The sequence below is a fragment of the Glandiceps talaboti genome, chromosome 12 (genome assembly GCF_964340395.1).
Source record: "Glandiceps talaboti chromosome 12, keGlaTala1.1, whole genome shotgun sequence".
NCBI classification, from domain to species: Eukaryota; Metazoa; Hemichordata; class Enteropneusta; family Spengelidae; genus Glandiceps; species Glandiceps talaboti.
This window is the reverse complement of record NC_135560.1, coordinates 7,600,189-7,614,695: the sequence shown is the minus strand read 5'-3', so window position 1 is coordinate 7,614,695 and position 14,507 is coordinate 7,600,189. Positions and strand designations below refer to the sequence as shown.

Here is a 14,507-nt window from a genome sequence, read left to right as displayed (position 1 = left end):
GGAACAAGATGTAAATGAGATCGAGCGCATCTTCAGAGTCACTGTATGCGACAGGCGACCTCACGTTTAACGACATTTTCCGTCTTTTTTGTTTGAGTTTCACTCTCTAACATTATTGCGACTTGCTGTCTTCAAATGGAAGAGACTTTCAAGACTACTGTTACTCGCGGAAAATGCACAGTGCATGTGCGCACTTCTTTTGTACTTTCCCGCACAAAGAATGTTTAATTAGCCACACTGCAAAAAGTTACAATTTTCAACTGGACACATGTTTATTCAAAGATAAGCCAGCGTACAATAGAGATATAAGATACATATTAGCGAGGAGTTAGTGTACAGTCACTTTTGACTTTAGTGAACCATTAATTTAAATTGCGCATGCTAGGAATCGTCACGTAAATAACGATTTTACCCACCACCCCCACCCCCACCCCCACCCCCCCGCAGGCTACGGTACTGGCTTCATCTACACATCCCTAAATGCATTCCTATTCAGCCCAATCTGCTCAGTAGGTTTTGGAACTATACATTTTTGCAAAAGACACATTTTTAGACATAATTTGCATATCACTGATGGAATCATCATGTCATGAATAATTCGTAATCTAAACACCCCTAAGAATGCGCCACCAAATTCCAGCCTAATTTGCTCAGTAGTTTTGGCATTATAGATTTTTGACCAAAAAGACACATTCTAGCCCTAATTTGCATATGACTGATGGGATCATTGTGCCTTGAACAATTCTTTATCTAAACTCCACTAACAACGTTCCGGAATCAGGCAGAGAATGACGGGCGTGGTGGACACGTGACATCCGGACAACATCCTTCAAGATCTAATAACTATGAATCGAATTCGTCATTGCTTACCCGGAAAAAGATCTCCATGTGAGGTCAAAATGTGGATACAATAACGATATTGTTTATTTCAATATAATATGGGCCACCCAACTGGTTAAATTGGTAATACAAGGGGGATCTGTATAGTGCATTTGGTAAATACCCATTCCTTAAATGATCGCATGCTGGACACATGGAGATAAATTGTAGTCAGTCTCTTGTCCAAGAGATCATACTCTATTTGTCACTCCTAAATATCGTCAGGAATAAATTTATGTACAAGTACTCTTTCAAGATGTTCAGAAGGTATAAACCCCTACACTTCAGATCCATAGATAAGTACTAGTAAAATCAAAAGAGTATGAAGTAATTGTTCGGTGTTGAAGTCTTTAGATTCTTAACAGACTTTCCAAAGAGTGACTAATTTCTTCCTTGCTTTCACAGCAATATTTGTTTTGGTAACGGAAAAAATGACTAACAGAGACCTAGGAACTCATAAGTGTGCTTTCTATCTTAAACTCAGTGCCACCAAAATACCCCTACGCATGTGTACTATTAAAAGGTATTCCCATTTCAGGGTAAAATCATTTTCCATCATTTTCAACTACTCATTAATAATGTATGTAAACTAAATAATAGGCTAAGCACGCAGCCCTGACGGACCCCTTTTTGTAGAAAAAAATACTTTGAAATTGTGTTTCCCTCCCTTGCACACGATTTCACGTTATACATGGTAATTTTTGTATTGGCGGATGGTGCCGTGTGTCTCTGTCTCTGTGTCTGTGTCTGTCTGTCTGTCTGTCTGTCTGTCTGTCTGTGTGTCTGTCTGTGTGTGTGTGTGTGTGTGTGTGTGCATGTGTGTAGGCACGTATTTATGTACCTAGCTACGTGTGTGTGTGTGTGTGTGTGTGTGTGTGTAGTAGTAATTCTAGGCCATCGGCCCATAATACATCACAATGTACAAAAAGATTAATTAAACGCATTGGCAAGAAAAAAATAAAATGTACAATCATACTCAAATATGTTTGTGCACGTCTTTACACATTTTCATTGCGTGAAATAAATAAAAGAGCTAAGCTTTGCATAATAACAATGTCATCAGTTAGAATGTACTTGGTTTTGAAGTGGTTAAAAAAAGTAGAAAATGGTATGCATCTTCAACCTCAGCTGAGTCACAGGGCAGGCATAATCGTTGGCTTCTCCCAATATTATGCTTTCTATCGCTTTCTTTATGGGGGTAATCAGAAGAGCAACGAAAACATGCCAACATTTGTAAATGAATGGGTTTAAAATGTATAAGTATTTCTTGTACGAAAATAATGAACCGTGTATAGCGATTAATATTTCATAAGATCTTTCTACGTTGTAGTAAATTTTGGTTATCGAATGACGTAATAATGGAAAGTCGTGTCGGGTTGGCTAAAAATAAACATTTTCTTTCTTGCGATATGAGTTCAAACCTGTATCCGGTTTGAGAAAGACGTGGACTGATTACCATGACAACCTTTTACTCACTACTACCATGGCAACCACCGCACAGACTTTGTTCAGTATATTGGTGATGCTCATGGTCTTCCATCCCATAGAGCCACTCCAACTCTCGAAGCAATCGCGACAGCCTGCACCCTGGCGTTTAACTAAATGTTGAATACCCTGAGACGATGAATTCACTCCGTCCAACATCCTGGTTCAGGTTAGTGTGCAGTCGTAAAGCAAATGTATTTTATTTAGCTCGAAGAAAATGTTTATACATTAATGCAAAATGTGAATCAAACAAAATATATTTAAAGTAGGAGATATGTAGGAGAGAAGTCACATAAAGTTAGTGTTCATATAATAGCACTAGTACTACCGTTGCAGCTATGGCAAGGTCGCTTTCGTGTTAGAGAACTTTAGATGCCCCCACCTACTATGTATAATAGAAACTACATGCAGAGTCTGTAACATGTAATGTCTGTTACATGTAGTGTCAAAACAAAACAGGGACAGCATCATGGTATTGATTCTCATAATAGCTTGTGTACTTTTTGTCTATTTGTAACTCAGGGGATGTAGAAGATGAGTACCACTTTCTGTTAATTTGTCCAATTTATGATCACCTTAGAAACTAACTCTTACCATTCAATATTCAATATTCACAACCAACCCAATTACAATAAGTTTAAAATTATAATGAGTACTGCTAATTCAGATATTGTGCTCAATTTATGTAAATATGTATACAAAGCTATGGAGATGAGAACTTTCAAAGCGAATGCTGTGTAATATATTTTTCTCACTTTTGTTATCTGTACGACAGAAGCGTATTTTTCACTATTTTGTAAACTTTGCATATGGGCCGGAGGTCTAGAAACGCAATAAACATATACATTATACAAAGTGTATAGATACATATCAATCTATTCGTACTGAAGAGTAGAAGAATTGAGATTTATTTATCAACTTTTTTTTCCAGTTTTCTGAGGAATACTTATAAACTAGGAAACTTTCCATTTTTTGCTCCCAAGCGCAACATGATTGTGAAACAGTCGTATCACAAGACCGATTTTTATGGTCTGTACCAGTTCCCCTTATGTATGCATGCCGATATTATATTATGGAGGGAAGCGATCGAGCTGCTGTCAGTTACCCACAATAATCCCTGAAGATTTATTTCGAAAAGTATTTGATCATAGATAATGAAGATACACCTGTCACTTTAAGATCACCAGGTCGTGTCAAAGTATTTATCGTTAAGGTCGATTAATCAAATTAACAGAAATGTGTGCATTTTGAAAAAAACACACGATAGGTTTAGTCACGTGATGTCTGTTAATGAAAGGATAATAGTAAGGGACGATCGCACAATGTCACACAAGCTCAATAAAGTTTAGGGGGAGGGCCCGAGGGGGTCTGGCGTCAACTTCATTTTCGCACTTAATTCTAACCAAATTTCGACGGAAAACCTTCACTGTGACTCCATCAATGATAACAGCTTTTGTAGTCACAACTGAGATGTTGAAAATTTGATAAAAATTTACTTCTAATGTGAGATATGGTGCTGGATTTCTGGTAGTATTTCAATGTGTTTACAATCATTTTTTTTTTACATTACATCGATCGTAGTGGTGTGACCGCTACAATTTTCATAAGAGTTTACATTATATATTTTAACGTTTGATGTCACACTTTTGAACGTTCGTTTAGGGGGAGGTGGGAGGGGGTTTGACCTAAACGAATGATGTTCGTTTGTTGAGCTTGTGTGACATTGTGCGATCGTCCCTAAGGCTTGTCTAATTAGTGTTTGTATATATTTTCTACTCAAATCAAGAACCTTCACAAGTTTATCCATTTCCTGCGCATGCTATCCAGATAACAAAACAGAATAATCATTTCGTTCGAAACCTGTTAAAAATTTTTATTTTTGTCATCGATTCAGAAATATTGCGAGCTGTTAATTGAACCAAATGAGACAATGCTCTGTGTTTCACGAACGCAATTTTTAAAGGGCGATATCAAAAGATTATAGTTTGAGGGTGAGGATTCGACCAACATCAGTTTTCATACCACAAAAAAAAAACGACTCTGGGTTTTTTTTGTGAACCCACTTCTCAGTGTTCATTTTTACAAAATTATCTTGGGATGAAATCGAAAGATGGTGAAAATATACGCAGAGAGCGTACCTAGGAAAACCCAAGCTGCAGGAACGGACGAGGCCATTATCAGGACGTTCAATTATGAACGTGTGTTTAAACTGGAGGATGTTTCATGTGCATTCCACTCTACCCTTGTCTATACTCCTTGGAGAGACTTCGCGAATCCTATTGGAAAAGAGACAAAAATAACAAAACCATGCAAAACAATGCCTTTTTGAAAAGAGGATTGAATTTAACTCTGCTAACCAGGATATTAAATTGAATACAGTATGTATTATGTGTTATTATTTGCGATATCATATTTACATAAATACTTCGAAGTTTTCAACAATATTTGTGTTTTTATACTTGGTCTTTGCATAATTGCCATGAGTTTTTATTAGATGTGGAATGGTATCCTTTTGAAAAATATTATAATTTTAGTATGGTTTAGTTAATCCCTGACTATATGGGATGACTCGTGAGATGAGCACGTCCTCTATCGTCCATTTTAGGAAATTCGTTCGTCTAGAATTTTACATGTAAAATATTTATTTTTTTTAACCATTGCACGATTTCAGCTATACCCACAACTGTTTGGTAAACCTTCCGTTGTGCGGGTGGGGGTAGACTTGTGAGTGTGTGTTGGGCGGGATGAGGTAATGTGTGTATGTACGTGTATATGTGTGACGCCCCTTCCCTACGCGCGTGTATATAGTTTGTATGGACGATAATGAAAGATAGCGAGGCGTATTCTCCAAGTTCTCCAAAAAATCGTTTATCTACATTTTCAAGCGGGCGATGGTTTCACGCGTCTTGCCAATATCACGGTGGAATTACGTGTATTTACTAGTATATATTTGATCCGAGGAATTTAATGGCAGAAGAAATCCCAATTAAGGCCGTCATCGTCGTCGTCGTCGTCGTCGTTGTTGTTGTTGTTGTTGTTGTTGTTGTTGTTGTTGTTGTTGTCGTCGTCGTCGTCGTCGTTGTCGTCGTCGTAGTTGTAGTCATCGTCGTCGTCGTTGTTGTTGCTGTTGTTGTTTCTCAGTTCTTTTGTTTTGACATGTTTGTTCTTTAGTCACTGGAAGGAACGCCAAAATAACATTTCCACGTCGACGATTTCCATCATTGCCCGTGTTTCACCTTCCACTATCAAAAAATATCCGTTTAATATATCTTCGTCTGTAGTCATACAAATATTTTATTTATTCACGTGTTTATTTCCGCTGTATCTATTGTTTATTGGCATTTACACATATCATTAATTCCTCATCCGTTCACGTGTTCATTTTCGCAGGCGGTATTAAACAATACAGTATACAATTTGTCTATTGAACACAGGGATTTCCAGTCATCTAGTTTACTAGGACTATTACGCCCTCATAAGATTATGTTTCACTACGCATATTTTCGCCGACGTTAAAAAATGATATTATGATAATTGTACAGCGCATGTGCAATGAAATAGGTATACTATAAAAAGCCATGTCAATAGTTTAAACCTCACATATGCCCTCGCTATATACTCAACCAAGTTCTCCTGTACTTTTGCAGGTCTGTCAACATGTGGCTGTTCAACAAATACAAAACAGAAACAGGAGATCATCTCGGCGGCGAAATGCGCGATGGAGTACCGGGACAGCGATCTAGTAGAAACCTCGGGAACGCGGTTACACCAAACAGTATACCTGAATTTGTGATTCCGCATTTTACCAAGCATAACGATCGCGAGGCCTGTAGGGCGGCAAATGGAAGCATCTCAACATGTTCAACGGAAAACAGTGCTTTGAGATCCCCACTGCTCCGCAGTCCGACGACGCCATACTCCCGACCAAACAGTCCGATGTTCTCTGACAACAGTAGATGTTCATCTCCGAGTCCGTCACCCAGTATGAGCCCGAGAAGTGCGAATTCATTGAGTCCTAATAGCCCAACCAGTCCACAAGCTTTTCGATTCGAGAACAGTACAAATGTTACCGCTGATGGAGATACATTTACGGAGGCTTCCCGAGCTTCTCTCTCCCTCCACCAAATACCACTGTACTCTCCCACATTAGGCCGTGGTCGCGAGGGGGTAATAACTTCAGACTCGTCAAGCCCCGTTGAGTCGCCTCTCATCTGTCGTACCAGGCGTAAGCTTTCGCGTCCCAAAGACTTGCCGTACAACGGACTTCCTAGCCCTTTAAGTGACTCGTCAGAAAAAGAAAATAATTTCGTCTATACCCCGAAACGAGAAAGGTCAATATGTTTTTCACCGTTAAACAAATTACGCGGTCTGAGGAAACAAAGTACGTCGAGTGCCAGTGAATCGCCAGTGTCAACCCCAAGTCTCGCTCGTCAGGCACGATGTCGAACCAATTTACCAAAGGACCACTCTAAAAGGAAGGCACCAAAAAATCTACGCAGACCGAGAAATTTGTACGAAAGGAGACGCTCGTCAGTAGACCTTGCACTTTATTCAGAACAATTTTCCTCCACCGATGCAAGCTCCGTGGAGCCAAGTCCTGTCATTTTACGACGAAATAGCAGTGGTCAGGTGCAGCAGATTGGATCACCGAATCTCCGACTTGGACAGCTCCGTCGAGTTTGTTTAACAGATCCAAAATGGTTAATGCATCGTCTACAAAAACAGTCCTCCTTAGACCTCGGTGAATTAAAATTTGCTCTAGAATATTTTTGGGAAACCAGACAGCTAAAGGTGACTGTTATCAAAGCGGAACGTATAGGCGGAGGGCAGAACTTGTTGGCGCACAATACGAACGCTTACGTCAAACTTTACCTGATGCCCGGAAAACAGCAACGACAGCACACACATACTGTCAAGCGAACGAAAGACCCCGTGTTCAACGAAGACTTTTACTTCAACGGAGTGAATGCACCTGATTTCCGACACCTGAAACTGAGAATGAAGCTGTTCAACAAAATTTCAAATATCAAAAGAGATGAATTTCTAGGCGAGGTCCAGGTGCTTTTGGGAACATTGGACTTTTCACATGAAATCCGAGTATGGAAAGACTTGCAGCCAAAGAGTGAGGTTGAGGTAAGTCAAATTCATCATCATTCAATGGCACATTGGAGCATGTCCAGAAGCGCTCGCTTGACTTTTAGTCTTCACTGCAACCTATAGTACGATTTTCCGGACACGTTTTACTGACGATGGTTTTGACTTTCTCTGTTCAATTCCTCAGTATATCTTGCTATGGTGAAGTGCAGATTTGTCAAATCAGTACTAATGCATATATCTTTATTCAATATTTGCTAGATGAAATTCTTCGCTGTTAAAGAAATTGACGAGTTTATGTTTTACTATCTCATGTTTCTCGTACGTACTCTGTATATCTAGCGTAACGGTCATCCTTACATCGATGTAAACTCTGGCGTCATTTTCCCGAAATGTATATTTTTTCTTTAAAAAATCCATTTCACTGTCTCTGTCTCTGTGTCATGTAATAAGGCTTCGTTATGAATAGCGGGATGGTTAGTCTCATCCGATTGTATATCCCATAGTTTTTCTACTCTGAAATGATTAAATCGGAAATGACCCCCGACCCCCGAGTGCTCGTTGTAGATTAGTTAGTAGGACCATGGCGGTATAAGGGGGGACTATACAATCGAAGACAAAGGTTTTGTGAAATGTTAGTCACATTATTATCTCACTTTATCTATTTTGATGACTTCTGGATATCGCTCACCCACACAACTCCCTCTAGATCCGTCTGCAGTGTATTAGAGTTGTTTCGGCAAACGGTGTACATGAAAGATATATTAAAATGATGTGGGAGCATTACAATACTTTATTAAAGAGATTAACAGAAAATGGTGAAATTAGTTTCCGTTTTTGATCTAAATTTCTTCTAAGTGTCATTTTTGGCCTTCTGCCCAAAGTACGTGAAAAGCAGTGTTAGTGTACCGGACATTGATCATCTTGTTCTGACAATACCACCAAAGGTCGATTCCCTGAAGTAGGGATGTGATGTGATGTTAGCCTCATTAAGCATACCGTGTTAAACAATACATATAAGACAGAACAGCAAGTAAATTACCATTTCAGTAAATTGATAAGTTTTGTACACTTGGATTTGTCCATATTATTGGTAATATCGGCACTGTGGTGACGTCACTACGGAGTTCCCAATACTACGCAACATTTAAAATCCGCGAGATTGAAAACAATTTTGAAAAAATGTGATATATGCAAATATTGATCATTCTTTTCTCTTTTTTTTGCTAGGATCTTGGTATGCTTAATGTGTCGGTGTGTTATCAACCCAGACAGAAGAACATGATTGTTACCATGGTGAAGGCCAAGGACTTACCTAGGAACAGTATTACTGGCGCCCCAGGTGAGTCTTCAATACATCAAGCAGAAAAAAAATGAGGTTCACAATTTCACCAAAACAGTCATTTGAATTTTTGACGTGCGTGTGATATATCTGATTCAGCTAATCAGGATACGAAAAGAATATTTGCCTATTTAGAGGCATTGCTTTTTTCACGTTTTTCACGCCTAAAACATACAGCAAGGCGTGCCGATTGACACCAGTAAGCAATTTCGTCATAAACTAGTCGACATTTGTTGACACTATGAGCCATTATCGTTAAAGATTGGCATCGTTATATTTGAAACGTTGTCTTCTCCACCACCCCACCCCCTTTAGATGATTATGTATCAGGGTCTTTGTATACATTTCATCTTGCACTATTGAAGCAAACTGGTGACAGCGAACCTACGTTTAAAATTCAAAGAGTTGGCTTTTGTCATCACTGACAAATAAAACATGTAATAACAATATCCTGTATGTGTACATCAGTATATGGAGGTTGAATTATTTGGCTTCATCTCTAGTCAAGTACTGATGGTTTCATGAAAGTACGTCAACTCAAGCAACCCTTTCATAACTTCCGAGCACGACTACCCATTACAATAATAAAGGCTCTCTGATTTTAATCCGATCTCTCTTTTTTTTTTAAATTCAGATCCATACGTCAAAGTTGAGTTTTCAATTTGCGATCAAACGACGACGACTCTTCGCAGACAGACTCGTGTACGCAAGAAGACCACTGCACCCGTTTTCAAAGAAGCATTTACTTTCAGCGTTGGTAATCGTAGCATTGAAGACATCGAAAACAATGCCTGCATTGTCCTTACAATGTACGACCACGATCGAATCAGAGCCGATGAGACAATCGGAGAAGTTCGCATTGGTTGCAGAGCAACGGAAGAGAGTGAACTCGATCACTGGCGCAAGATAGTTTCAGCACCTGACCAACCCGTCCCTAGATGGCATAACCTTATGGAACTAGATGAGGAAATGACGCTTGCTTAATTGACGTCGTCACTATTGATAATTGCTATTGGTATGGCAACCACAGACAACAGAGAGGATCGTTGAGTCATTCTATGCCCGGCGTGATCGACGAATTCCCATGTTGTCTGAAAGGAAGCACACTGATAGGCAAACGAAGTTCTATTAAATCCCTATAGACTGCTCTGTTGCCTTTCAAACCACTGTTGAGCAGCGCGAAATCATTGGACAGTCGACCTTCAAAGACAGCATAGCAATCATATCTCTGTACTGCAAATAGAACTGTACATATCATATTGATTATTTGAATGTACATAAATATATTTATATCATAGTCAAAATTGAACACACGCAATGTCACTCCTACACAGTACATATACATTATGAATTTCATATATTGCTACAGGTGGTGTATATTACTGACTCGAGATAATCATGATGGCGGTGCTAAAAAGATAATTTTGTTGACTGCCCTCTTTATGCCTTCAATTCGCTCTACATTTGCACTAAATGTGACTCTTGAATGCGTATATTTGGATTAATTTTCCACCATTGCCAAATGGCGCCGAAGAGCCAGAAAAAGGTTATACTTTGATATCATAAAATTATTGTGTACTGTACGTACGAACTGATTTTATGAAGAATATAACTTTTAACACCCACTCCACCCTCTGCAAACAAGAGGATTGCTCAACGATTTACAATTTTTCTTCATCTTATTTTTTGAGGATGATAACTTAAGCTTGGTTCGATGTACCACAATTGTGCATTTACATACATCGTATTACTATTTACTTGTATTGAAATGGAATAACTGTAACATAATACATTTTCCCATATCGTTGTACTCTCAACTGAATTTTGATCAGTGCTAGGTACATTTTTTTTTGTATTTCTAAAGCGTCTTGTTTTAGATCGTATAAGACTCTCTGAGAACGTGACTTTTGATTTAAGATATAAAGCTCTTTCGTCGAAAACTGTATGATAGGTTTACTTTCACCAATGGTAAGTTGTGCTCATCGACTGTCCATTATGGTAATGATGTTGGTGTCGTTGTAATTTGTGAAATACCTAATTGCACATTATTGACATTTGTTTTGAAATGACATTGTATTATCGAGTATGGCCTTGTGTCCCAAAGCATTTATATGAAATAAAACAACCTACATGCTATTCTATGATAAATTTGTTGTGTGTGTGTTTTAGTTACTTATTTTTAATGATGATGATGATGATGATGATGATGATGATGATGATGATGATGATGACGATGTCAGTCTCTTTCTATATAAGTGTATATGTAAATTATGATACTAGGCTAAATGTCTGTCTGTCTGTCTGTCTGTCTGTCTGTCTGTCTGTCAGAATGTAAACTAAAAAAATGGCTGGATTAGTTTAAGATTTGGTGGGGATGGGACACCTAAGGTTGGCTAGATGGAGAATGGTTCATGGCCCATCACTGATATGCAAATTTATATATATATATATATATATATATATATATATATATATATATATATATATATATATATATATATATATATATATATTAAAAAGCAACAATATGCTATATATATATATATATATATATATATATATATATATATATATATATATATATATATATATATATATATATATATATATAACTCGGTGAGTATCAATCTGCTATAAGACAGTGCTCTATACCACAGTGGCAGAGCGTAATAGTTTTGGTAGTACTGGAACTCTTTCTTGGGTGTAACTCGGAGTTTCACGCATATTGCGATCATCAGACACTCTCGAGTGTCTGATGATCGCAATATGCGTGAAACTCCGAGTTACACCCAAGAAAGAGTTCCAGTACTACCAAAAATATATATATATATATATATATATATATATATATATATATATATATATATATATATATATATATATATATATATATATATATATATATATATATATATATATATATATATATATATATATTAAAAAGCAACAATATGCTAAGAAGGCGAATTAATATGCACGAATTTGGCCAAAAATCAAATCAGTTCTAGTCATACCCGTTGTGCACCATATAATATTGAAATATATGTACTGGTTATTATGATAATCGGCACACAAACAGACGTGGACATAGGTAGGTTTTATTTGCGCTTCACGGCCACCGGCCCAAATCCAAAGGTGGATGCATCAGAAAAAAAAGTGGTATTAACAAAAACAAATGAAAAGATAAATACAATGTGAAAGACTCTGAAAATACAATTGTTCTGAGAGAATTTCACTGAAAATCGATATATACAACCAATTGATAATGAGAGCAATCACGTCAAACACACCTTATCTCTAAGCCTGGTTGCTTTATGTTCAAAATTGCAGTTTAAGCAAAATATTTGAATCGATTGATCTCATAAACTTAGTAAAGTAATTTGGTTCTAAAAACACATCACATGGCAAGTATTGGATTTTAAATTATTATAAAGTGGGCATATTACGAGAAAGTGATATTCGTCCTCTACCATGTTTGTGTTACAGATTTTGCAAAAACCTGTTGGGGGATGTTGCGTCTCCTCCCGTTTTCAAGAGGAAGTACTGATAATCGTAAACATGCAAGAGCCCGGATAGCTTGTCGGTTACAGTTAAGATAAAAATATTTTTCAGATTTCAGTAGATTCTTGAAGTGAATATATGTGCGAAGTTTGGGTTTCAATTCCAAGTTTTCCTTCCATTGTTGTTTAAGTACGTCTTTAACTCTGAGCTCAGAAGTGGAAAGAAAAAGTTGTTTGTCACCAACGTCCTGGGCAATCCAGGCAAAACCAAAACCAAAAGAATATGAAATTTTCTTAACCGAGGTGGCCCATGTATTTCTGCCCATGTTGTCTAGATTACAGAGCATTAAATATGCTTGCCTTGGAATTCTGTGTGCGGGCATCTCAAGTAGATTCAACCAGAATTTGATACAGCGCTTTAAAGTGGTATGATATATTCGCCACATTCGCCGACTACAGCCTCGTTCGCAGCAGTGGTTGGGACCCCCAATAATTTTCTACACCAACTTCTCTGAATTTTCTCCAAAGCATCGTAATATTGGTATCCCCAAATTTCCGACCCATATGTCAAAATTGGTAAAATCATTACATCAAATAATTTAAAATGCACATTGGGATCTACGAATTCAAGCTTCTTTCTTGCAACAGATAACGAGGTCATAGACTTGTTGGCTTGTTTAGCTAATGAACACACTGCCTTCGACCAATTATTTCTTGAAGATAAAAGAAGACCAAGGTATTTTATTTTTAATGGCGAGATGTTTCAGTCATTGTAAACATAGCAACGACAAAGGCGTCATAGTAGTACAGAAATGAAGAAATCGAAGGCGTTCTGAAGGATTCTTATAGGCGAAATATGGTCAGAAGCTGTAACCCTAACAACCTGTTGTTCACATTCGGTTCGGACGAATGGATTACCGCAAAGACGAAAGTATACACATATTTTCTGAGAATAAAATCTCAAAGTAAGGCCTAGTATTGAATTGGAAGATGAATAATCTTCGTAAATGTGACAATAACGTGCAACTCTTATCCTAGACTATTTAATTTTTATCAGATTTGCGAAATGTCGAGCAAGATGAAAAAAATTGAATCCGCAATGAAATGTCTTAACAATACGTACATCGACTGAAAAACCTATATTCACAATGCAATTTCATGTTTTCACGCAGGAACGAAAATTAAATTGAAAATTGAAAAACCGGTTACATGCAATGCAACACATGGTTGCTATAGCAACTGTATGTTATCCTCCGCTGAATAAAATCATCGCATGTGAAAAATGTATCTTAAGTTTTTTGAACTGAACTTAGATTCAGGAGGTATCGAGGAAATTAATCGAGAGTGGTATAATGTAAAAAATGTATCCCCTGTGAAAGTTGAAGCTTTCAACTGTAGAAGTGTAGAAGCTATGTAATGACGACCAGCGGTACTTTTTTTTTGAAATTCATGGATGACGCCCCAGGTGTACCTTCGGCCATGGTAAACAAATTGACTACAGTTATCCATCTTATAGCTGATTTTACGCAATAAGTGAATAGAGTTGTCAAATTCTTAGCATGTTGTTGATGCCATTTTGACTTTATATTGTATTGTATGATTGTAATGTATCGTGTTTTCTTTATTTCATTGTTGGTTTCTCTTCTTGTGAAGGCTTAATAAATAAATAAATAAATAAATAATATCTCTGTATATCAAATTCAATAAGCCCGAAGATAAAGCGTTTATAGCAAATAACCCATCCCTGTAATCCACAGTATATTAACGTTATTCTTGCATATAAAGCGGTAAACTATCTGAAAATGTCATTTGGGCTTTTGAGAAATGTCATGTCACAAGTTTAAAAACAACAAAATCTGAAATCACACACGAACCAAATTAAAATTGTTAAAAGTGAAGAATCCCACAAACATTGACGTCTTAGACTAGGGTATCCATGAAGTTTTCAATTTGGAAGTTCGTGACGCTACCTACGTACGTCTTTGGAGAAAACGTCACAATATAGATTCAATTTTAGATGATTTTCTAACTGACATGTTTCTGTTCAATGCTATTCCTCTCGTAGACTCAAATAAGGGTTTCATATCACGACTTGCGAGTCTTCTTTAGACTGAAGCTCTTCTATTCAATAAAAAAACTGACAATCTCAACATGACCCCCAAAAAAGAGAAAACTTATTATATCATAAATACGCAGTAGATACCCTC

At 37.3% G+C, this 14,507-nt stretch overlaps 1 protein-coding gene across 1 annotated transcript; it reads left to right on the top strand.

Annotated features, from left to right (window-relative positions):
* Nucleotides 1–6,021: 6,021 nt before the first annotated feature.
* On the top strand, nucleotides 6,022–9,784 carry LOC144443675 (uncharacterized). Its single transcript, XM_078133216.1, has 3 exons — nucleotides 6,022–7,497; nucleotides 8,689–8,800; nucleotides 9,435–9,784. Exons 1-3 carry the CDS (start codon nucleotides 6,022–6,024, stop codon nucleotides 9,782–9,784), a joined length of 1,938 nt encoding a protein of 645 aa, XP_077989342.1.
* Nucleotides 9,785–14,507: the final 4,723 nt, after the last annotated feature.

Bases quoted from the DNA above. Each gene is read 5' to 3' on its own strand.
- LOC144443675 (XM_078133216.1), top strand. From the start codon at position 6,022: ATGTGGCTGTTCAACAAATACAAAACAGAAACAGGAGATCATCTCGGC. The intron at 7,498-8,688 runs GTAAGTCAAATT...TTTTTTTGCTAG, and splicing joins AGCCAAAGAGTGAGGTTGAG to GATCTTGGTATGCTTAATGT. The intron at 8,801-9,434 runs GTGAGTCTTCAA...TTTTAAATTCAG, and splicing joins CAGTATTACTGGCGCCCCAG to ATCCATACGTCAAAGTTGAG.